The sequence below is a fragment of the Pinus tabuliformis genome, chromosome 3_1, assembly GCF_031772625.1.
Source record: "Pinus tabuliformis cultivar Carrire ecotype Pingquan chromosome 3_1, CPIR1, whole genome shotgun sequence".
Classification (NCBI taxonomy): domain Eukaryota; kingdom Viridiplantae; phylum Streptophyta; class Pinopsida; order Pinales; family Pinaceae; genus Pinus; species Pinus tabuliformis.
The window spans coordinates 194,138,430-194,161,793 of NC_142301.1; the positions used below are offsets into that span (position 1 = coordinate 194,138,430).

Here is a 23,364-nt window from a genome sequence, read left to right on the forward strand (position 1 = left end):
ACAAGAGGTATGGATTGGTAAGAAACCCTCTCTTTCACATCTGAGGGTATTCGGATGTGATGCATATGTACATGTTCCAAAGGAGAAACGAACCAAGTCGGATAGTAAATCTGAAAAGTGCATCTTTATTGGGTATAAGGATGGTTTAAAGGGTTATAAGCTTTGGAACCCAGTAACAAGGAAGGTTTTGCACAGTCGAGATGTGTTGTTTAGAGAGGTGAAAGATGTTATTAAACATTAATTCCAACCAAAGGAACCTGAGAAGATAGAGTTTGAGCTAAAGGAGGAAGAATCAGACTCTATAGCAGAGGAGGAATCAGAAGATGAAGAGCCACAAACTCCGGGTGTGAGAAGATCAGTTCGAGAAAGAAGGCAGCTAGAAAGGTATAGTCCATCTGCTTTTTATTCAAGTTTTGCTTTATCTATTACTGATGATGATCCCAAAACTGTGAAGGAAGCAGTAGATTCAGAGGATGGAAAACTCTGGAAAGAGGCCATGGTTGATGAAATGGCATCTTTGCACAAAAATGAGGTTTGGGATCTAGTGGAGTTGTTGGCTAGAAGGAAACCCATTGGCAGAAAATGGGTGTTCAAGAAGAAGACAAATGTAGAAGGAAAGGTGGAGAAATACAAAGCTCAGTTAGTAGATAAATGTCTTGCAAAGTTTGCATCATCCAAAGTAGTTGTGTGCAGCAAGATGCAACAACCACATATTCTGCTTCAACTGTAGATAAATCAATTGAACTTTGTTTCTTGTTGAACCAAGACACTAACCTAGAACCCATATAGAATGCACCACCACTAGTGCTTTTTCTATCATCAAAACTTTCTGCCCAATCTACATTTGTATAAGCATGAAGAGTAAGATCTGTATCTCTAGGATACCATAAACCAAAGTCCTGAGTTCCTTGAAGATATTTGAAAATTCTTTTGACTGCCTGAACATGTGATTCCTTTGGATTTGCTTGGAATCTTCCAACTATTCCTACTGCATGCATGATGTGAGGTCGGGTACCTATTAGATAAAGCAGACTGCCAATCATGGATCTGTACGTTGGTTGATGTACTACTATTGATTCATCATTTGAGCTGAGACTAAAACCTATTATCACTTGGGTACATACAGATTTAGAATCTTCTATTCCATACCTTTTCAAGATCTGTTTGAGATATTTGGTTTGTGATAGAAAAATACCATCTTTAGTTTGTTGAACTTGTAGACCAAGAAAATAGGTAAGTTCACCAAGCAGGGACATTTGAAATTCTTGCTGCATTACTGAAGAAAAATTTTGATTGATGGATTATTCATTGCTACCAAAAATGATATCATCAACATAACCAATAATAATTAGTAATTTTTCAGTTTCAACCTTTGTATATAGATTGCTATCTTCTGAACCTTTTGTAAAACCTTGTTGGTGTAGATATTTGTCAAGGTGGTAATACCAGTCCCTTGGAGCTTGTTTCAGACCATAGAGAGCCTTTTTGAGTCTGCATACAAGTTTTGTATCATTTCAAAGAATGAATCCTTCTCGCTTTTGAATATAAACTTCTTCCTTTGAATCTCCATTTAGGAAGGCTGATTTTACATCCATTTGGTATACTTTGAATTTCTGAAATCTAGAAAGAGCAAGAAACATCCTTATGGCTTCAAGTCTGGCAATAGGTGCAAGGGTTTCTTCAAAATCTATACCTTCTTGTTGAGCATACCCTTTACAAACAAGTTTGGGCTTGTTTCTAATGACTTCTCCATTTTCATTCAGCTTGTTTTTGAATATCCATTTAGTTCCTATAATATTGTTATCATGAGGTCTAGGAACTAATTCCCAAGTATCATTCTTTTCAATTTTCTCAAGTTCTTCATCCATGGCCTTGACCCAACATTCATCTTTGCATGCTTCGTTTACATTTTGAGGTTTGGTGGAGGATAGTAATGCTAGATAGCTTGAGGTCCCTGTAATAATTCTTCTTGTCTGTACACCTGCCTCTTTTTCCCCTAAAATTTGAGTTTCTGGATGATTTTTCTGAACATACTTGGACGGAGTCTTTTCTTCTACCATTATCTTTTCTTCTGGTGCTTCATTGGTTTCTTCTTCAATATCATTTTGATTTGATGTGGGAAAATAATACCCGTCTTCTTCATTGTCATAATCTTCTATTGATTTTATCTGTTTTGGATTTTTGCATGCTTCATCAACTACAACATCAATGCTTTCAACAATTTTCCCAAGTATTTTATTATAACATTTATATCCTTTACTTCTAGAAGAATAACCAAGAAGAATACCTTCATCTGCTCTGAGTTCAAACTTACCAAGTTTTTCATCAATTCTTTTGATAAAACATTTGCTTCCAAAAACTTTAAAGTATTTTAGAGTAGGAGTATTTCCATACCAAAGTTCATGTGGAGTTTGAGTATTATTTACCTGAAACAGTTATGACAGCAAATGCAGCTTCACCCCAGAAGGTTGTAGGAGTTCCAAATTCATCTAACATAGCTCAAGCCATTTGTTGAACTATTCTGTTCATTCTTTCTACCACACCATTTTGCTGAGGAGTCCTTCCGGTGGAGAATTATTTTTTTATTCCATGTTGTTGACAAAAGTCAAAGAATTAATCTGATGTAAATTCCCCCCCTCGATCAGATTTGAAGCATTATTTTTCTATCTGATTCATTTTCAACCAGATCTTTGAAGGCTTGGAACTTTTCAAATGCTTCATCTTTATGTTTTAGAAGACCTATCTAACACATTCTGGAAAAATTATCAATGAACAAAATAAAGTATTCTTCTTCATGAGGTGACTTTTTCCTTGATGGTCCACATAAATTAGTATGGATAAGTTCAAGAGGTTTACTAGATGGCCCTTCTTTTTCCATGAAGTGGACTCTGGATTTCTTACCGATTTAACATGGTTTGCATATTGTATTTTCTGGGATGTTGATATTTGAAAGATCACGAACAACCTTGAGTCTGCATGCTTTTCTTATTTGAGAAAATCTTAGATGTCCCAATCTTCTATGCCACAACCAGTTTTCATCATTTTTGCTTAGATAGCATTGTTTTTGTACTCCCTTGAGTATGTATAATTTGTTTGGAGATCTTGTACCTTTGATCACGGTCTCTCCTGTATCAAGCTCACGCACAACACATATGTTTGATCGAAACACCACTTCATTTCCTTGATCACACATTTGACTGACACTCAACAAGTTATGCTTTAAACCATATATATACATAACATTTCCATCTTTAACCTTTTCGTTCAAGAAAACAAAGCCTTTACCTCTTATGACAGCAGGAGTGTCATTTCCAAATGAGACATTCTTTTCCTTTTCTAAGGCATTACATGAGTGAAGTTTTTTTTTGTCACCTGTCATGTGTTTTGAGCATCCACTGTTAATGTACCACTGATTTTCTTGTCCTTCTGCATATAAGGCTATACGACATCTTTCTATTTGATATTTTTTCCTTCTCCATATCTTGGGATTTAGTGGCATTTGCTCCTTTTGAGATGTTTGCCGCAATTTGCTCCTGCATTCAGATTCTTCATGACCATAGTTGTTATAGATTGAGCATTCTATTTCATTTTCAAGAGGAGAAAAGTTATTATAGAAACATCTCTTGATCCCTGTTACATTCCTTTGATTTCGTGATTCTCTAGTCATGATGGTTTTGTAAGCAATGCATTGAGCAACTTTGTGCCCAAAATTATGACATGAAAAACATTGCCCATTAAAAAAGTTCTTGCGACTATCGAATCCATTAACTTGGTGATTGTAGTTTCTATTGATATTCATATTTGGAGAAAATTGAGTATGATTTACCTGAGGTTGGTTGTGGCTTATATTCATCCTTGGAGTAAATTGAGTATGATTTACCTAGTGATCTGCTTTATGCCTTTGCTGAAGATTTTCATACTGTTCACTAGTCTTTGCTGCATCAAGATATCTTTTGGTGGAGGTTGATGGCTTCTGTGATTGAGATGCTTCTTCAGTATATCCAAGACCTGTCTTTATCAGAAGAGAACGTCGAACTTTGATAATTTCATTTAAATTTTTTGATCCTATGGAAAATCTAATATTGAGAGATTTTGTTTTCTCAAGATCCTTTCTTAGAACCACAATTTCACATTCTAGTTTTTCATTGTGTTTTTCCTTTTCAGCAAATTGGTATGTCAAGGTATCTATAATCATATTCTTTTCTTCCAAACAGATTTTGAGTTTAGATACTTCTTCATGAAGGTATTCCTCTTCTAAAGGATCCCAAAAATTATCATCATCATAAGCCATGAGAAGTCTATAATCATCACTATTAGATAAACCATCACTATCCTCTTCTAAACTATCCCAAAAATCATTGCTATCATAAGCCATGAGAAGTCTGTAATCTTGTCCAGTTTCTTCTTCATCACTATTAGATAAACCATCGCTATCTTCATGAGTATAGTAACTCCTTTTATTCACAACTTGTTTTGTATTCCCTTTTGCATATTTCTTTCCTTTTTCATATTTATTTCTATGAGGAAATCTAGCAGCATAATGACTGACTCTGCCACAAGAAAAGCATTTGAAGGGTAGCTTACTTCTAAACCTTCGAACCTCGTTGAAGCTTCTTGACAAAGTTTACTTCATCTTCTTCTTCTAAAATATGTCGTGATTCATTGTGTTCTTCCTTTCCTTTTGTTGAAGCTTGAAATGTGGCTTCTCTCATATCTGATGGTCCTCCTTTTCTCATCTCGAAGGCAGTTAAGATTCCATGAAGTTGTGTCATAATGATATTTTGTAGATCCTATATTTCTTCTATGGCAAACACTTTGGATTCAAATTTAGTAGACAAGGATCTCAAAACTTTCTCAACTAAGGTAACTTCCTTTATTTCTTCACCCAGATTCTTCATACAATTAACAACCTCATCTATACATAAGAAGTAACTAGCTATACTTTCATCACTATGAATCTTAAGAGTTTCATACTAAATTCTAAGAGTTTGAAGCTTAGCACATTTTACTTGAGAGGCTCCTTCGTAGCTCATAATGATTTTGTCCCATATTTCTTTCGCTGGTTTGAGCTGCATGACCTTGACAAACTCTGATTGTGACAAACTTCTCAATAAAGTATTAATAGTTTTGACATTGGTTTTTACCTACCGCATCTGTAGGAATTACTGTTGGAAATGTATATCCTTCTTCCAAAATTTCCCAGACATCCGTTCCAAGCGATTGTAGATAGGTTGTGGTTCTTATTTTCCAATAAACAAAGTTTCTCCCATCGAAGATTGGTGGTCTGATGGATCCCATGCTTTGTTGATTATTCATGTTGATGGATCTCTCTTCAAGTGGTCAAGTTTCTTCTGAAGGACCTGCTCTGATACTAATTGTTGGAAATAATACTAAGATGGGGGCGAATCAGTATTATCAGATCAATAATTTTATTTCCCAAACATATTTATATACGCTACTTTAGTGAAGTGAACTAGAGTGTATATGTGATTGTGCTTAAAGAAACCAACGTATATGCAGAGAACTTATGATTTAGACAATTTATCATGTGTTGAGCTTAAACCAGTATATCAAAGATTTATTAGACAGTGCAGTAAATGCAGAGTAAAGCATCACACATAAGCAACACACATGAACACTAATATTTAAGGTGGAAACCCAATGTGGGTAAAAACCACCTGCTGATGTTGTCTCTATCTTCTTTTAATAATAAGAAGATATGTTTACAATCTTGTAGTAATGCAAGCTCATACCAATACACAGGCTTCTACCTGCAGAAGGTTACCACCTTCTCTCGTTCTCCAGCTTCTACTAGAAGGGAGCTACAACCCCCTAGCTCTTGCACTAACCAATATGCATACTAGTACATAGGTGTCAGTCTACAAAAAACTCCAGTCTTCCACTAGGGACCACGTTTCATGAATTTTCAGATTAGATACTCCTAGATAACAACACCACAAATTGAAGGCCATGTTTCATCAAATTTTCACACTGGACCCATCAAAACTTTTAATCTTAAACTGCATCAACCAATATTCAGTTGATCTGAACAATTAGATCACTGACACGAGAACACTGTGCTGAACCCAGAACCATGTATCATCATTCAGAACCAACTGTAACCTAAAGAAAATCATGCATTAGAGTGTATACGCTACTTAGCCGAACCCAACCTGCATGTATATGCTACTTCTGTGAATTAAACCTGCATATACCTTCAAAACTATTGCAAACATAAACTTTTGAATCAAGTCTATACCAACCATCACTATACTGAATATCTACAGAGCTTTACATAGGTAGGGATAGAGATCACTTCTTCTCACTTATACAATCAATCAATCAAATGCCAACCTCCTTATGCATTTAGTTTTTCATTCAGATCTAAGGAGACTTCATTGACAGACAGCAGTAAAACAAAATAATTTGATCAGATAGACCAGTCGAAACTGAAAAGAATCTTTTATTTTGTATGCACTACTTGAACAATCCAAACCTGCGTGTACACACTCTTTGGAAGAGACGAACCTATGTACAGATCTGCAAATATTGACTCATAACTTTGCTACAATTCCAGACTTCAGACAAACCTAGATCATGATAGATAACAAATAGAACAGGTGCAAAACCATCAGATCTAGTCTTAACCAATATCAGATCATTCAAGAATAAGTCATTTCAAGTCTCATGATTCCTGATCCAATATTGAACTCAAGGTGCAAATGAATATTTCAGATCTAGTCCCAAACATAACCCTGCAACATAAAATATACTTCAGACAAAAGTATTCATTAGAATCTTATTGCTTGCACTCCTGGCTTAATGATATTCTCCTCCTTATATACTCTTCGACCTTTCTCAATACCTTGGACCAAATACCAAGGGTCAATACCTTGGACCAAATACTTGGTTTTCCAAAATGCATGTGCTTTTCCTCCTGTGAAAGTGCATGTATACGTTATACACTACTTTTGTTCTATTAACCTGTGTGTATATGCCCCTTGGACAAAGTGAACCAGTGTATACCTCTCTTTCTTCATTCTTTGAAGTCTGATTTGTAATCCTTTGCTGTTATCCTGCTACACTGTGAACTGTCATCTAAGAGAGTTTCCATCAAGGACAACACTTGTATCATAATGCCAACAGATACCTACAAGATGGTTCAGTGGGCACTGCTATTGATGTGGGGAGTTCGAATTGGGACTCTGTACAAGCTACAAGGTAGCATTGTTGTTGATGGGTGCAACAGTTCTATGGTTCCTGAAAGTGGAGCAGAAAATCTAGTGGTCTCTAGAAATAAGACCATGTTGTGGAATCAAAGGCTTGGACATATTGGAGAGAAGGGCCTTCAAATACTCCATGGTAAAGGTATGGTAGAAGGTACGAGTGATAGCTCTCTGGATTTTGATTTCTGTGAAAATTGCGTATATGAGAAGAAGAATTAGGTGAGTTTCCCCTCTGGTGGTAAGAGGGCAAAATAGATATTAGAGCTTGTGCAAAGTGATGTGTTTGGACCTGTGAAGGTTCCATCACTGGGTAAGTCTGTGTACTATGTATCATTTATAGATGACTTCTCAAGGAATACATGGATATATTTCCTTAAGAAGAAATCTAAAGTCTTTGATAGGTTTAAAGAATTTAAGGCTTTGGTGGAAAACCGAATGGAGAAGAAGATAAAGGTGTTGAGGACAGATAATGGTGGAGAGTTTTGGAGTAAGGATTTTGAAGAATTCTGTAAGAAGTGTGGTATAGCATGACATAAGACTACTCCATATACATCTCAGCAAAATGGAGTTGTAGAAATAATGAACAAGACGTTGATGGAAAGGGAAAGAAACATGCTCAGTGGTGTCAGGTTAGAACCAGAATTCTGGGCAGAGGTGGTGGAGACTGCATGTTACATGGTCAAAAAATCACCTTCATCAGTGTTGGAGGATAAGACTCCACAAAAGTTATGGACTGGTAAAAAACCCTCTCTTTCACATCTAAGGGTATTTGGATGTGATGCATATGTACATGTTTCACAGGAGAAAAGAAGAAAGTAGGATAGTAGATATGAAAAGTGTATCTTTATTGGGTATAAGGATGGTTTAAAGGGTTATAAGCTTTGGAACCCAGTAACAAGGAAGGTTGTGTACAGCCGAGATGTGATGTTCAAAGAGGTGAAAGATGTTATTAAACATGAATTCCAACCAAAGGAACATGAGAAGATAGAGTTTGAGCTTAAGGAGGAAGATTCAGACTCTACAACAGAGTAGGAATCAGAAGATGAAGAGCCACAAACTCCGGGTATGAGAAGATTAGTTCAAGAAAGAAGGCAGCCAAAAAAGTATAGTCCATCTATTTTCTGTTCAAATTTTTCTTTATTTATTACTGATGATGATCCCAGAACTGTGAAGGAAGAAGTGGATTCAGAGGATGGAAAACTCTGGAAAGAGGCTATGGTTGATGAAATGGAACCTCTGCACAAAAACAAGGCATGGGATCTGGTGTAGTTGTCGGCTGGAAGGAAACCCATTGGAAGAAAATGGGTGTTCAAAAAGAAGACAAATGTAGAAGGAAAGGTGGAGAAATACAAAGCTTGATTGGTAGCAAAAGGTTATTCCGAGGTGCCGGGAATTGATTTTGATGATATTTTGATTTTGATGGGATCTGGAAGAGGAGATCTACATGAAGCAACTTGAAGGTTTTGCGTTGAAGGGTAAGAAAGAACTGGTAAGAAAGAAGTGGTTACCGGGTGCAAGCCCCGGAAGTGATGATTGATGCTATGTGATTCGTTCTCCACTTTTCACTAAGTTTCAATCCCACTTCTTCACCCCTGTGAGCATCACCCGATGCAATGAGTGCTAAGTGAACTATTCAAAAATCATGAGAAATTAGTCACTTTACGACTACCTCTCATGGAAATGGTCATACGTTTGAATGACTTACTTAACGCAGTTGAATCCCAAAAATGATATCTAATATAATGCACTGCGTAAATCCCCCATACTTAAATTCAAAAAGAGTCAAGGGATCTCTACTTGAATGGTTCATGAGGCACAATACTTGCTAAGGTTTTGCAAATGGGGTAGCAAGCTAAGTGGGCTTGATTGTGGGGAAAAACTCCACAGTTAAGCGCGCTTGAGCCAGAGGAGTTCTGGGATGGGTGACCTCCTGGGAAGTCCTGGTTACTGGGTGCAAGCCCCGGAAGTGATGATTGATGCTATGTGATTCGTTCTCCACTTTTCACTAAGTTTCAATCCCACTTCTTCACCCCTGTGAGCATCACCTGATGCAATGAGTGCTAAGTGAACTATTCAAAAATCATGAGAAATTAGTCACTTTACGACTACCTCTCATGGAAATGGTCATACGTTTGAATGACTTACTTAACGCAGTTGAATCCCAAAAATGATATCTAATATAATGCACTGCGTAAATCCCCCATACTTAAATTCAAAAAGAGTCAAGGGATCTCTACTTGAATGGTTCATGAGGCACAATACTTGCTAAGGTTTTGCAAATGGGGTAGCAAGCTAAGTGGGCTTGATTGTGGGGAAAAACTCCACAGTTAAGCGCGCTTGAGCCAGAGGAGTTCTGGGATGGGTGACCTCCTGGGAAGTCCTGGTTACCGGGTGCAAGCCCCGGAAGTGATGATTGATGCTATGTGATTCGTTCTCCACTTTTCACTAAGTTTCAATCCCACTTCTTCACCCCTGTGAGCATCACCCGATGCAATGAGTGCTAAGTGAACTATTCAAAATCATGAGAAATTAGTCACTTTACGACTACCTCTCATGGAAATGGTCATACGTTTGAATGACTTACTTAACGCAGTTGAATCCCAAAAATGATATCTAATATAATGCACTGCGTAAATCCCCCATACTTAAATTCAAAAAGAGTCAAGGGATCTCTACTTGAATGGTTCATGAGGCACAATACTTGCTAAGGTTTTGCAAATGGGGTAGCAAGCTAAGTGGGCTTGATTGTGGGGAAAAACTCCACAGTTAAGCGCGCTTGAGCCAGAGGAGTTCTGGGATGGGTGACCTCCTGGGAAGTCCTGGTTACCGGGTGCAAGCCCCGGAAGTGATGATTGATGCTATGTGATTCATTCTCCACTTTTCACTAAGTTTCAATCCCACTTCTTCACCCCTGTGAGCATCACCCGATGCAATGAGTGCTAAGTGAACTATTCAAAAATCATGAGAAATTAGTCACTTTACGACTACCTCTCATGGAAATGGTCATACGTTTGAATGACTTACTTAACGCAGTTGAATCCCAAAAATGATATCTAATATAATGCACTGCGTAAATCCCCCATACTTAAGTTCAAAAAGAGTCAAGGGATCTCTACTTGAATGGTTCATGAGGCACAATACTTGCTAAGGTTTTGCAAATGGGGTAGCAAGCTAAGTGGGCTTGATTGTGGGGAAAAACTCCACAGTTAAGCGCGCTTGAGCCAGAGGAGTTCTGGGATGGGTGACCTCCTGGGAAGTCCTGGTTATCGGGTGCAAGCCCCGGAAGTGATGATTGATGCTATGTGATTCGTTCTCCACTTTTCACTAAGTTTCAATCCCACTTCTTCACCCCTGTGAGCATCACCCGATGCAATGAGTGCTAAGTGAACTATTCAAAAATCATGAGAAATTAGTCACTTTACGACTACCTCTCATGGAAATGGTCATACGTTTGAATGACTTACTTAACACAGTTGAATCCCAAAAATGATATCTAACATAGGAAGTATGTCGAGACAATATTGCATAGGTTTAATATGTAGGATAATAAACTGGTGAAGGTTCTTATTCCTGTAGGTGTAAAGTTATTTGTTGAACAGTGTCCCAAGACACAAGAAGAGGAAGAGGACATGTCCCGTGTTCCATATGCAAGTGCAGTGGATAGCCTGATGTATGCGATGGTATGTACTAGACTAGACATTGCACATGCAGTGGGAGTATTGAGCAGGTTTATGTCAAAACCAGGGAAGGAGCATTGGATATCAGTGAAGCGGGTTTTCAGGTATTTGTGTGGCACTAGTGATTATGGTTTGTGCTACCAAGGAAGATCAAGATTGGATAGAATGTTGAATATTCGTGGCTTTGTTGATGCAGTCTGGGCTGGAGATCTGGATTAGAGAAGATCTACAAGTGAGTATGTGTTTAACCTATTTGGAGGTGCAGTCAGTTGGATGAGTAAGAAACAATATGTAGTGGCACTATCAACTACAGAGGTAGAATACATGGCAACCACTCATGCAAGCACGGAAGCAGTTTGGTTGCAGAGATTGTGTTCAAGTATGGGGTTAGTACAGGGAGCTATAAGGATAGACTGTGACATCCAAAGTGCAATTTTCATGACAAAGAACCCTGCATATCATTCAAAGACAAAGAACATTGATGTTCAATATCACTTTGTGAGGGATATGATAGAAGACAAAAAGGTGTTGCTAGTAAAGGTGGACACTTTGAAGAAAACTGTAGATGCATTGACAAAATCTGTGAGCTCTCAGAAGTTCTCTTGGTGTAGAGAAACTATGGGTGTTCCAGGGCTGGATAAATGACTAAGCTCTCTTGTGGACCCCTTTGGAAAGAAAACAACAAGTGGGAGAATGTTGGGTTGTGTTATATTCTTTCCGTGACTAGCTGACGTAGTTAACCGTGAGGTTAGAAGGGGGGCGAAGCCCCTCCTTCATTGTGCCGATTACATAGCAGGGGGGGTCACACTGGGTTTTTGGACCCTATATTAGGTTGGGCAGACCTACCTATGGTTTTGTGCATGATTTTTCGCACATGGTTTTGGACACGATGGTTTTCGGTCCATGTTTTGGATGTGATGGTTTTTGGTCCATGGTATTGGATGCTTCGACATGTATAAATATGTATTGTAACATTGAAAGGAACATAATGAAAAATCAAGCTGGTAGTCTTGGTTTTGTGATCCGGGGGAAAATCTCCGTGTATATGTGTTATGCTCTCGCGTTATTTATTTTCTGTGTTTTAGAATTTGTATGCAGGTAATTTCTGTACGGGGTTAAAACCTACAATCTTCTCAAAAGAGATAAGGTTTTTCCTTATAACACCACCATCTGGAAGTTTTGATTGTGTTTGTGTTTCCTATCGTCTCATAGAGTCATATAGGGATAGTGAAATTCGGTGGTGCTACATTTAATGATAACAGAATTAGAGAACCAATGTCAGCTCAAGTCAAGTTTCCAACACTTCCTTTAACTTTGAAGACAATTACTGAGGGACATATTCTATATCGTATTTGTGTTGCAGAATTTATAGTTCGGGATCAAGCTTTTTTATCTAAATTGCTACATTTGTTCAAAATGAGTGAAGGTGTGTAGATTGTCGACAGGGACACGAAAGAGGGAAATCTACTTGATGATTATGGCATAGATCTTATTGTTTATGTTCCTAAATGTATCAGCATGGGTGAATGATGATAAACATACCAGGGAATGGGCATAATATATCAATTGTAAAAAATGGAAAAAGATGGAGAATATTCAAGTATACTGGGAGCCTTGGTACTTGTGTTGTTTCATAGGAGGAAACTAAATAGGGTCTTTCTAATTCTTGCATGTGCATTGAACCAAATACAAATTCTAATGAACATTTAGAATCACTTGTACTCAAAGTAAACAGGAATATAAATTACATATGCAGAAAACACAGCCATCTCCAGGGCATGAATTTTGGGTTTAATTTCGGATAAATAGAGTAAAATTTCAAAATTTCGCGATCTAGGTTTTGTGCAGAATACCCCCAATTCGTTTTAGAATGGGAATTTTCCACAAATTTAAAACGATTTTGGACATTTTGCTAGTTCTTTGAAGGCCAATGTTTTGCAAAAAACGTCCTGCAAATTAGGGAAGTCTTTTTGTTTAGAGAGAGAAAAACCATCATAGGTTATTTTAAGAAAATATAATAATCTGAATACATAGAAAGAAGCCAGCAGATTCCTGATACTGTTAAGTTTCAGGTGTGTCCAAGCAACAGATTACTAGATACCAAAGAAAGTATTTTCTTGTCAGTCCAATTACTTACAGATTTTTCATTTTCAAATCAAACACATATTCCTTGATACACTGAGATGATTTCAAAGATTTTGACTCCCACAAAAAACAAAAACAAAGTAGACTAGGAGACTCATATTGAGCGACCAAGGACCGAAATCAGCCAATAAGGTCGAGATTTGCCGATATGTGAAATATAATAGAGTCTAGAGGCATCCTTGAATCTTGAAAAATATGAGCATTCCTCCATTTCCATAAGAACCAGCAGACAAGGACAAACAAGGTTCGCCAAGATGAACTCTGCTCGCTCCACCATTTGAACCCATCTTGTACAGAAGAGAAGACCCAGTAAGGAAAACCAAAAGGCAATGACAGTTCATACTAGATATGAAGAGATGAAGCACATTGGAAGAACATATGAACATTTGACTCGGTTGCATTCTGACACATGGTGCATCTACCCGGACCCTGCCATCCTTTCTTTTGAAGGACCTCCCATGTAAGGTTCCTGTTCGAAAAGACTAGCCACGAGAATAAGATCATTTTGAGTGGGCATACCACCTTCCATATACTAGGAGGAAAGATCAGATCAGAGTTAGACGATAGGCCTGATGACATTGCATCATATAAATCCTTTACACGAAGAGGCTGAGAAGATCTCGGAAGAGCCCATGCCAGAATGTCCCTTGTGCCTGAACGATGAATCCCCACGCCGATAAGGCTCTGAACAACTGACATCCAAAGGGGGCGCATGGAGAGAGGCAAAAATAAGTCCTCCCCATCCTTCCAAACAGGAGATGTGTATGACCAAGATTTAATCAACTTATCCCACGTAAATATACCCTTTGAGTGGAAAAAGGAAATCAATCTAGGAGGGAAAGAGGAACCCAAACCATTTACTATTGAATCAAAACCAATGAGGATGCTTGAGCCCGAGAAAATCCTCCACCGTAAATTTTCCATGAAGAAAGGCTGTATTTTCCTGAAGCTTAACCAGATAGCAGACCCTCTTTTAATGCCCAAAGATTTCCTTCTGTACCAGAACTCCATGCTTCTTCCTTTTAAATATTTTCTATTGATGACTCTGCTCCACGGACCCTCGCCATAGATACCTCTATGAAGAGATTTGCAAAGGAGGGCTTTCCCAAATTTCCTCATATGAATAAGACCCAAGCCCCCTGCCTTCTTCAACTTGGAGATAGATTCCATCTTTACTAAATGAACCTTAGACTGATAAGATCTTCCTCCCCATAAAAAATTGGCAGCTAAAGAACACATTTTGTGAATAACAGAAGCGGGGAGAAAATAAAGGAGGGCCCAATAAACTGCCAGTTGAGATAGGCCTGCAACAGGATAAATCTGCCAGCTAAAGATAGGAATCTCGACTCCCATCCTGATATTTTTTTGTAGAAGCGATCAATTAACCATTTCCAGTCCTGTTTGTGATTGCCTTTTGCTTTCAGGTTAAAACCCAGATATTTGAAGCCTTCCTTAGTCGATGCCTGGTTGATGCCGATCAGAGCTGCAATTCATTGAACGATATCCATATTAGACTCATTGTGATACAACAAAGATTTGTCCTTGTTGATGACCAGTCCAGACGCTGACTGAAACTTTTTAAGGATATCATTTAGGCAATACCAGGTTGCCCTGCAGAGCATGGCGAAAATGAGGACATTGTCAACAAAGAGATTATGAGATAGGAATATATCCTTGCAAATCTTGATCGGCCTACATCTTCGTTCTGACACAGCTTTGTTGATCTGAATGCTGAGAGAGTCCATCACTAGGATAAATAGCAGAGGGGAGAGGGGACAGCCCTGATGAAGTCCCCTCTCCGCTAAGAAAAAGGATGATGGAATTCCATTTATAATGACTGAATATTTAACATCTTCGACACGCGCCATTATCCAGTTGATACCTTGTGATCTCAGCCCAATTTTGGCCAGCAGGATTCTTAAGGAGCCCCAGTCAACACAATCATATGCTTTTTTCAAATCTATCTTTAGAATAGCCGCCTCAATATTGTTTGACAACATTGAGAATAAACACTCCTGAGTCATGGCTACAACATTCAGTATGTTCCTGTCTTTTAGAAATGCATGTTGATCCCTTGTGATAAAGGAGTTTAGAACAGGCTTCATCCTCTCCGCTATAATTTTAGAGATGATTTTAAACAAAATATTGCATAAGGCAATAGGCCTGTAGTCATGAAAAGAATATGTTCGATCCTTTTTCGGAATAAGAGCGATGAACGTGGAAGATAAGGCACTGTTGATATTTCCGGACATATGGGAAGCCTCCACCATCCTCAGCAAATCCGCTTTGAACATATCAGAAAAATGAGAGAAATTGGCCATCCATCTGGCCCGAGACTTTTGTCCTTTTTGAAAGCTTTGATAGCAGCTTGGAGCTCCTCTTCCATTATGGGCTTAAAAAAATTATCATTTGCTGCCTCGTCGAACATCTTTGGCATCGAATCCACAGCCCATAAGATATCATTAATGTTACCCTGTTGCCTCTTATATTGATTCTGAAAGAACCTTGTAGCTTCTACAGAGATATCATGCTGAGAGAAAAAGTACCCTCCATTACCATCTTCGACCTTCCAGATAGAGTTTTTTCTCCTTCTAGCATTAGCAAAATTATGAAAAAACTTCGAGTTCTGATCCCTCCCTGAGCAGATTGCTCTGCTTTTAAGCCTCCATGAGGCCTCTTCCTTTAGCAGCAGAATTTGCTTCTTTTTTTCCAAATTTCTGATATGATTCTTTTGCTCAAAAGTCAAGCAATCTGGATTTGCTGAGTTGATAAAAATTCCTATCTCAATTTGGATATCTTTCAGCTCCTGTTTATCCCTCTTTTTCTTTCGGGTTTGCCAATACTTTGCTACAACCCTCAGACTTTGAATCTTTTCCCGGAAAGTTGTGAAAAGGGCCATTTCAGATTCTTGTAGTTCCTTCCACTTTTTTGTTATAGTTTCATTGAAGGATTGGTCTTCTAAAAAGATCCTGTTAAACTTAAAGGAATAACCCAACCTATAGTCCTTTTCCCTCCATTCAAGGAAAATAGGCATATGATCCGAGGTGAAATCATTCCCAGTGTGAGAAAACGACATTCCCCATTTGGCGATGATGCTAGCATTAATAATAAAACGGTCGATCCTTTCTGCAATGTAGGCTTGCCTCGTCCTGCTGTTACCCCAAGTAGGCATCAATCTATCAGGCATGATATCCACTAAGTTCCTACTTAGAAATTCCTTTCGGAGTCTGTCAGCCAGAGGATCTTTTTTCCTGCAATTACCCCAACACTCATCAGGTCTTAAAGTCACATTTAGATCTCCCGCTATCATCAACGACTCAATGTCAAGGATTTCTAAGGCAAACAACCTTTCCCAGAAAGGGAGCCTATTCCTGTAAGGAGCATAAACATTCAGAATGTTGAGAACAAGAGCATGGCCCCTGATTGATGCCGAGATTAGAATTCCGGCGCAACATTTAAAAGCCTTAGCTTTTATCCAGACTGGATCCCACAAGACTGCCAGGCCTCCAGACAGACCATTTGCCTCAGTGGCAACCATAAACCAAGACGGAAACATTCTTCTAAAGAAAGCTAAAGAATCCTTACTTGAATGCATGGTTTCCTGGATAAAGATGATTTTAGGATGAGCCGAAAAGAAGATTTCTTTTAGCGCCAAAAATTTTGGGGATGCGCCCAAACCCCTGATATTCATTGAGATTAAGAAAGTCATTTTGAAGACTCTCCAGCCATACATGCTCTAAGAGGCTGAGATTCAGATGAGTCCAGGATTGGAACTTCGACGAGGGATAGATTTGTAACACCAAAATCAGAGACAATAGATCTACCTCTGAAATGATGACTGCCGCCTCTTTGCTTCTTTCTAACCGTGATATTCTTTGCGGAATTTGGGCTGATTGATGGATAGAGAGGGGAAGAAGGTTTATGAATGGTTAATGGTTCAAGTTCCGATGGATTCCTTTGAAGAAAGAGATCTAAATCACTGTCGAATTTATTGACAGGCGATTCAACAGGGGAATTGAAAGGAGTAGGTGTATGCAAAGGTTCCTTTCCTTTCGGCAAGCCAGCAGAAGGATTAGCAGGAGAGGGAGGAGAAGAAGAGATCAGGATGGGATGTGAACCTACCACAAAATCCCCCTGTATCATAGCAGGAGGGGAGGGCACTGATTTCTCCTCAATAGGCTCGGGAATAGGAGGACATTCAAAAGCCGGCGCATTGAGAGCCTCAGACTGACCTTGAGAAGTTTCTGTGTGCAAAAGGGGTCCGGGTCCTGATTGTTTAATTGATACTCATGATTGCTTACATCTTCTGAGAGGAGATCAGTTCCGGAATTTCTACCCTGTTTAAAACCATACTTCTTAGTCCTGCGGTTAAAACGAAGACTGCAATTTTTGATAAGATGGCCGGTTCGATGACACAAAGAACATCTGAAGGGTATACCCCAGAAATCAAGCCTTTGGCTGATTTTGACGCCATCCCAGGTTATCTCGATATGGTCCGGATAACCTCCTTTATAAGGTTTTTCAATCAAAATCCACGCAATCCTTTTATCTTTCTCACCTCTACACCAGGGATCCACATAGATGAACTTACCAATGGAATTCCCAATCTCAGAAAGGGTTTCAATCGACCATAATTCCAAAGGTAAATTAGGAAGTTTTACCCATATCATGCAGTTTGATGGGGTATTCTTAAGTGGATCAAAGCCCATATACCATCGGGATAGAGACAGAAAACTTCTACCAAATACCCACGGTCTATTGAGGATGATCTCCAAGTCAGATACTTTAAGAAAGTGAAAGGAAAACCAGTCCTTCATTAATCGGGAGATGACAGGAATGTATCCGATCAGAGGAGTCCATTTATTCGCCAGCCATTTCCTCATATCCTCCTCAGCCATTTCCGGAAATTGCCACTTCCCAATCAATGCAAGCTTTTGCAAACTATCAATACGTTCTGTTAGAGTAGCACTGTCCACGGAAATGGCCTTTGGAGGAGGGACCATTTTGACCGGATTCCTAGATTTATTAAAGTGTTGTGCATGATTTTGGGATCGACCCTTTCTAGAATGGTCCTCCCCTTTTTTCAAATAAGCCAAATCCGGTTCCAACCGGGAAGGATTGTGTTGATCGTGACAAGCAGGGTTAAGCATCATTTCTTCCACCGTGGCATGCCAACTGTTACCGAAGCTGGCTTTTTCACGTGCTGTTTCAACCTCAATAGTGGCCTGTATGAGGGCTTGAGTGGCGGGAGAGTCACATCCATCCGTCATATTTAATGAGGAAGGTGCTCAGAAGAAGCTGGAAAATGCTAAAGCACAATACGAAGCTGGAAACAAATCCAGCCGAAGATCCTTCTGTAACAAAAAACCTGGATAGAATAACTGTTGTATGGATGAAATAGGAAAAAAGTACAGGAAGGAAGACCTGTCCGTAGATCCTCTCAAAGCCAAAGGATAATGTTGGAAATCATTTTTAAATGAAAATAGAAGGGGAAAGGAATGAATGTCATCTTCTGGCTTTCCATTGGTATTGGTTATAGATATTGGAGAGTAAAACTTCGAGTTATGATAGTCTTCGAGCAGATATGGGAGGAGCTATATTTTTCGAAATCAAAGTTAAAATGTTGATGTCGATTTATTCTTTATTCACTTCATTCTACATATCTTTTGCTTTAAATATATCATTACAAATCAATAACATAAACGTATAATCACCGTTTCCTCACATTGAAAAGGGTGAATGATCATGCGTCAACATTTAAAAAATAAAACAACTTTGAAAGACCATTTGTTTTTTGAAAGAGAAAAATCTGTATAGTATTATATTGAGACAATATAAAGAGTACATATAAGATACAGCAAGAGCTAAACAACTAGCATCCTTTCATATGGAATTGGAAGACCATTTGTTACTAATTGAGAGATATCATATGTGATTTTGGAGTTGTGGGATCCTATTATAAACAAGGCTGGCATTGAATCCCAAGGTTCAATGTGAAGAGAGAGAGTAGGAATCATATCGACGTGTTATCTTCGTCAACAAAGAGCCAAAACATTTAATTTAAGTCTTGACCACATTCTTCAGAGCATAAATGTATATTTACAGGAACTTGGAATGGAAGAAATTCGTCGAAGAGATGGAGTTGACAGTAAACCATTATGTATGGTCAATATTGTATTACAGGAATTAATCAAGCTCCGTGGATACCCCATACTATCATTTTAGATCAGTCATTCTCAAATTATCGTATTCAACCAAACAAACGTATGATGAAAAGAAACAACACGTCTTTCAGAGGGAAAATACAAGCAAATAATTGCAACTTCTCTAGTAAATAAACTGCCTTTCACTGCGTAGAATACAATTAGAAATAATGGGCATTTAATCAAACCCTTCGATTTTTTTGGGTTTGTCGACAAATCAACATCTAGTAGAGGAAAATAGATTTTGTTTAGAGACAGATTGTAGCCACGAAAGTGGGTTCGCCAACTGATAAATGGAAGGAGGAGGAGAGCTCTTCATTTCACAGCGGTATTAGTTGCATTAGTAAATGTAAACTACAGTAGTACGACCTTCAAAGGTAGTTAAATGACTGAGACCTTTTATTTCCAATAAATGGTCTAAATATCTTGTATTCAGATCCAACATAAACTAGGTGGCACAAAATGCACAGAGGATAAAATTAGGTGGTCCCGCAAAGCAATATTTCTAAATTGCCCATCGAATGCTCAACAGACCAAAATCATTACGGCAGCACTAGTTCTTTATTCCAAAAACTGCCCAAGTTCCCCCGTACGTTGTTTACAGTTTTTCTTAGCGATGTCGGCAGTTCCTATTTCAGACCTTCTTGAAACATAAATGCTTCTGACATGTAAGGGGAATAGCAGTTGCCTTGCTGCTAAAATGCTAAAGTCAATTTTGAGGAAAATATAAATGCAAGGCAACTGCTATTCCCCTAGCATGTCAGACTGCATTTATGTTTCAATAGGGTTTGAAATAGAACTCGCCAGCTATGTGTGTAAAGGACAAACCTTGGGTCCCACTTAAATTTCCTCTTTGGAAAATTGAATTACATGCTCGTGTTAATAATAAATTCATAAGAGTTAAAAATTGGCTTGCTAATTATACAAAGTGTACACATTAAAAGAGCCAACCATTTTATTTTCTTTGGGTTTTTAAAACAAATATTATGAGATTTATTATATTGTACTTTTGTAAAAATATTTTAAACAGTTATATCAGTGTTTCAAAAAATAGTTTTATAACCAATTATAGGACAGCTGAGGAGGTGGGGTAATAAAAGAGCAGAAACGCGGCTTTTTGAGGGTTTGGAGTCTAGTCTTCATGACTGATGATTGTAAACCAAAAATTTTTGAAACCTAAATAAGATATGCAATTTGATTTCAGCATTGGTGTTGCCGTGATTATTTTTTTCATGTGTCTCAGCAGTAATATATGTTTTCCTCTCTTGGACAGTGTGAGATGTAATTGCCACTTTAGTTTATGTTCTGAATGAATTTACTTCGTTGTACTCATTAAAATTTTGTTGTAATCATTAAAAATTAATCTTGAAGTCTTTAATGAAGCATCCCACATCCGAGAATCTCGTTCATTTTCTTCTTCATCACCCATCATTCTTTCTACAGAGTCCTTCTATAATTCATAGGGCATCCGTCGCATGTGTTTGTAACCGACAACAACTAATCCTGCCTTTTTGATAGTTTTGAGCTTCGGCGATGTGGTCTTAGTTCAATAAGAAAAAATCATTATTCGCTCTTCAGCGATGTCATATTTTGGGTGCCTCAATGGGCCACCAGGCTCCATTTGTTTTAACGACTCAGACCTTGTTCATTACCTCACTCCTAGTGTAAGCAAACCTGAAGTGTAACCTCTCTCTTATCGGTAACCTAATCTGGTGTTCGTAATCAAATTGTGTAACGAAGCTAAAAGCTGCTTCTCTCCTGTTGAGCATCCTGAGACTTACTTGTTGCAGGATATGTTCTGAGTGTCCGCGAGCAAGTGGCGCTGTCTGTTCCTTTGGGTGAGCCGTTGTTTCCTTACTCTCTTCCCTCCCTGTAAAGTAGCGTCAATTATCTGTATCGGGCTGACCTGAGTCAAGGGTAGAATGCAAGCGTTAGCAATCAGGGGCAAGCTGTGTTGATCCTTCAACTCAACATGCAAGCGGTAGTGATAATTCCCCAACCAGGAGGCCACGCGGTAGCGCAGGCAAGATGTAGGAACTGTGTTCCATATCGGCAAGTGAGTTCGAGATAGAGGGTATCGAGGTAGAGGTCGATTCTAGGGTCTATTTCATCGACTTTATCGACTCTTGAATCGAGTGCATTGAAACCTGTCATTTCCACTGGGCATGGACGAAATAAACACCTGGATGAGTACCAATATCGACTCCTGTATCGAGTGATCAACACCTGAATCGAGTACCGGCGTGGCTCTACCGGCTTGATGGGCCCACCTTGCCCTCCTAACGTCAAGCAAGCGGGTTCCTTGTCTGATTACAGACAAGCGATATACATTCCTTGCCCTCAGAAGCGCAAGCCCCTCCGGGACCTTCCCGATTACAGGAAGCGCCCTCCCGGGTCCTTGTCTGATTACAGACAAGCGATATACATTCCTTGCCCTCAGAAGCGCAAGCCCTCCGGACCTTGACTGGCCCCACCAGACGACGAGAGAAGGACCCGTTCAATCCATATCCGAAAAGGAGTTCCCCCATATATCTCTACCTCACTTACCATCTACGGAACACACGTTCCTACCTCGATTGGATAGACGATGCATTACAGATGATGATTCACAATTTGATGATCATACGCCATCATTCATAACCCATAAGCACCAGTGATAGCCGTATAGCCTGTCATAGCCTGTCATAGCCTCACATAGCGGAAGCCATATGCATGGACCACCTCACATAAAGCCTACAACCAATAGCCAGAAGGTCATAGCAGCTGATCATAGTAGACAGAAGGTGGTCATAGCCGATAGCCGAGCATAGCCAGATTTCATACCAGTCATAGCCGCCAGCAACACAGATTCTTAATTGCATGTGCCAAAACTCTGTCTCCTTCATTTTCTACTTTACATCTCCACCTTACAACTCTCATAGTCTCTGGCCATTCTATTTTTGAAGGCTAGGGTTTCAAAACCAAAAATTTGGGTTACAAGCCTTCATGGCATGTACTTTTGGCCATTAATTTCTATTTTTTATCCAATCTCAAAATGTGCCCACAACCAAGAACTGTCTCTTGAGATACAACACTTCGTTTGTAGTTCGTAGATGGCTTGGTTCATGTCGAATAGAGTATCCTCCCATTTCTGCAACCTCATTGATTATTCAGGAAGAGAACAACTACAAACTTATCAAAATAGATTTAGCCTTACAAATTCTCTGTCATTCACAATCAAAGTTGCAACATATAATTTTTGCAAAGTACAATAACATATGAATAATAGTTCTACATGCATAAATGATCATTCATTGCACCCCTGCACCCCCCAATGAAATTAAAGGTCGTCCTTTGCTACTAGTCACATCATTAATCAGTGAGAGATGAATTGGTTGGTTATTTGAAATGATTGAATGGGAAGGCCTTACTTCGTAATGATGTTGCCACATAAAACAGTAAAGGAGTTGCCACTAAAATTATTTCGAGATATATACAATTATTAATCCATATAATATTCATTTATGAAGAAAAATAGATAATAATTGAAAATCACAAGTGAATAATTACAAATATGAGGAAGCAACATTTGAATAGTCATCCCAATCGATACCAATAATGTGGGCATAAAAGGGAACTTTTGAAAAATTTAGATGAGGGCCTCTTTACTTCACCCCAAAGTAATAGGAGTGTTGTTAAGTTACCAATAAATGGTGATTTATTGGAGACACAACTATCTTTGGTTAAATATACAAAACTTATAAAATAAAGGAATGACAAATTAGATGACATAAAATGCCAAATCTCAAATATCCTAAAACATTTGCCCCTAACATGTAAAACATAAACCAAAAAGCATATCCATCATCATCTAAGAACTGATTAAAATTTACCACATAAATAATATATTCTAGCAAAATTTATATATACAACAATAGCCTTTTGTCGGAAATCAATTTAGAGAACACAAGGTAACTAAGGAGTTCATAGTATTGAATTAAATTTTGTACCATAGGCGTGACCACTACTGCCAACATGCGTCCATAACCTCGACAAAGATGACTTTTTAACCCATTGAGATGTCATTGTCCCATTTATTAGATGTCTATTGAAGATCATTGTTCTAGCTTGGTA

General features: G+C 38.6%; 1 protein-coding gene across 1 annotated transcript; it reads right to left on the reverse strand.

Moving 5' to 3' along the window:
* Positions 1–15,320: 15,320 nt before the first annotated feature.
* Positions 15,321–16,643, reverse strand: LOC149186466 (uncharacterized). Its single transcript, XM_089409356.1, has one exon. It carries the CDS (start codon positions 16,641–16,643, stop codon positions 15,321–15,323), a length of 1,323 nt encoding a protein of 440 aa, XP_089265482.1.
* Positions 16,644–23,364: the final 6,721 nt, after the last annotated feature.

What these genes read in the sequence shown, in the direction of transcription:
- LOC149186466 (XM_089409356.1), bottom strand. Translation starts at nt 16,643, where the DNA reads ATGCATTCAAGTAAGGATTCTTTAGCTTTCTTTAGAAGAATGTTTCCG.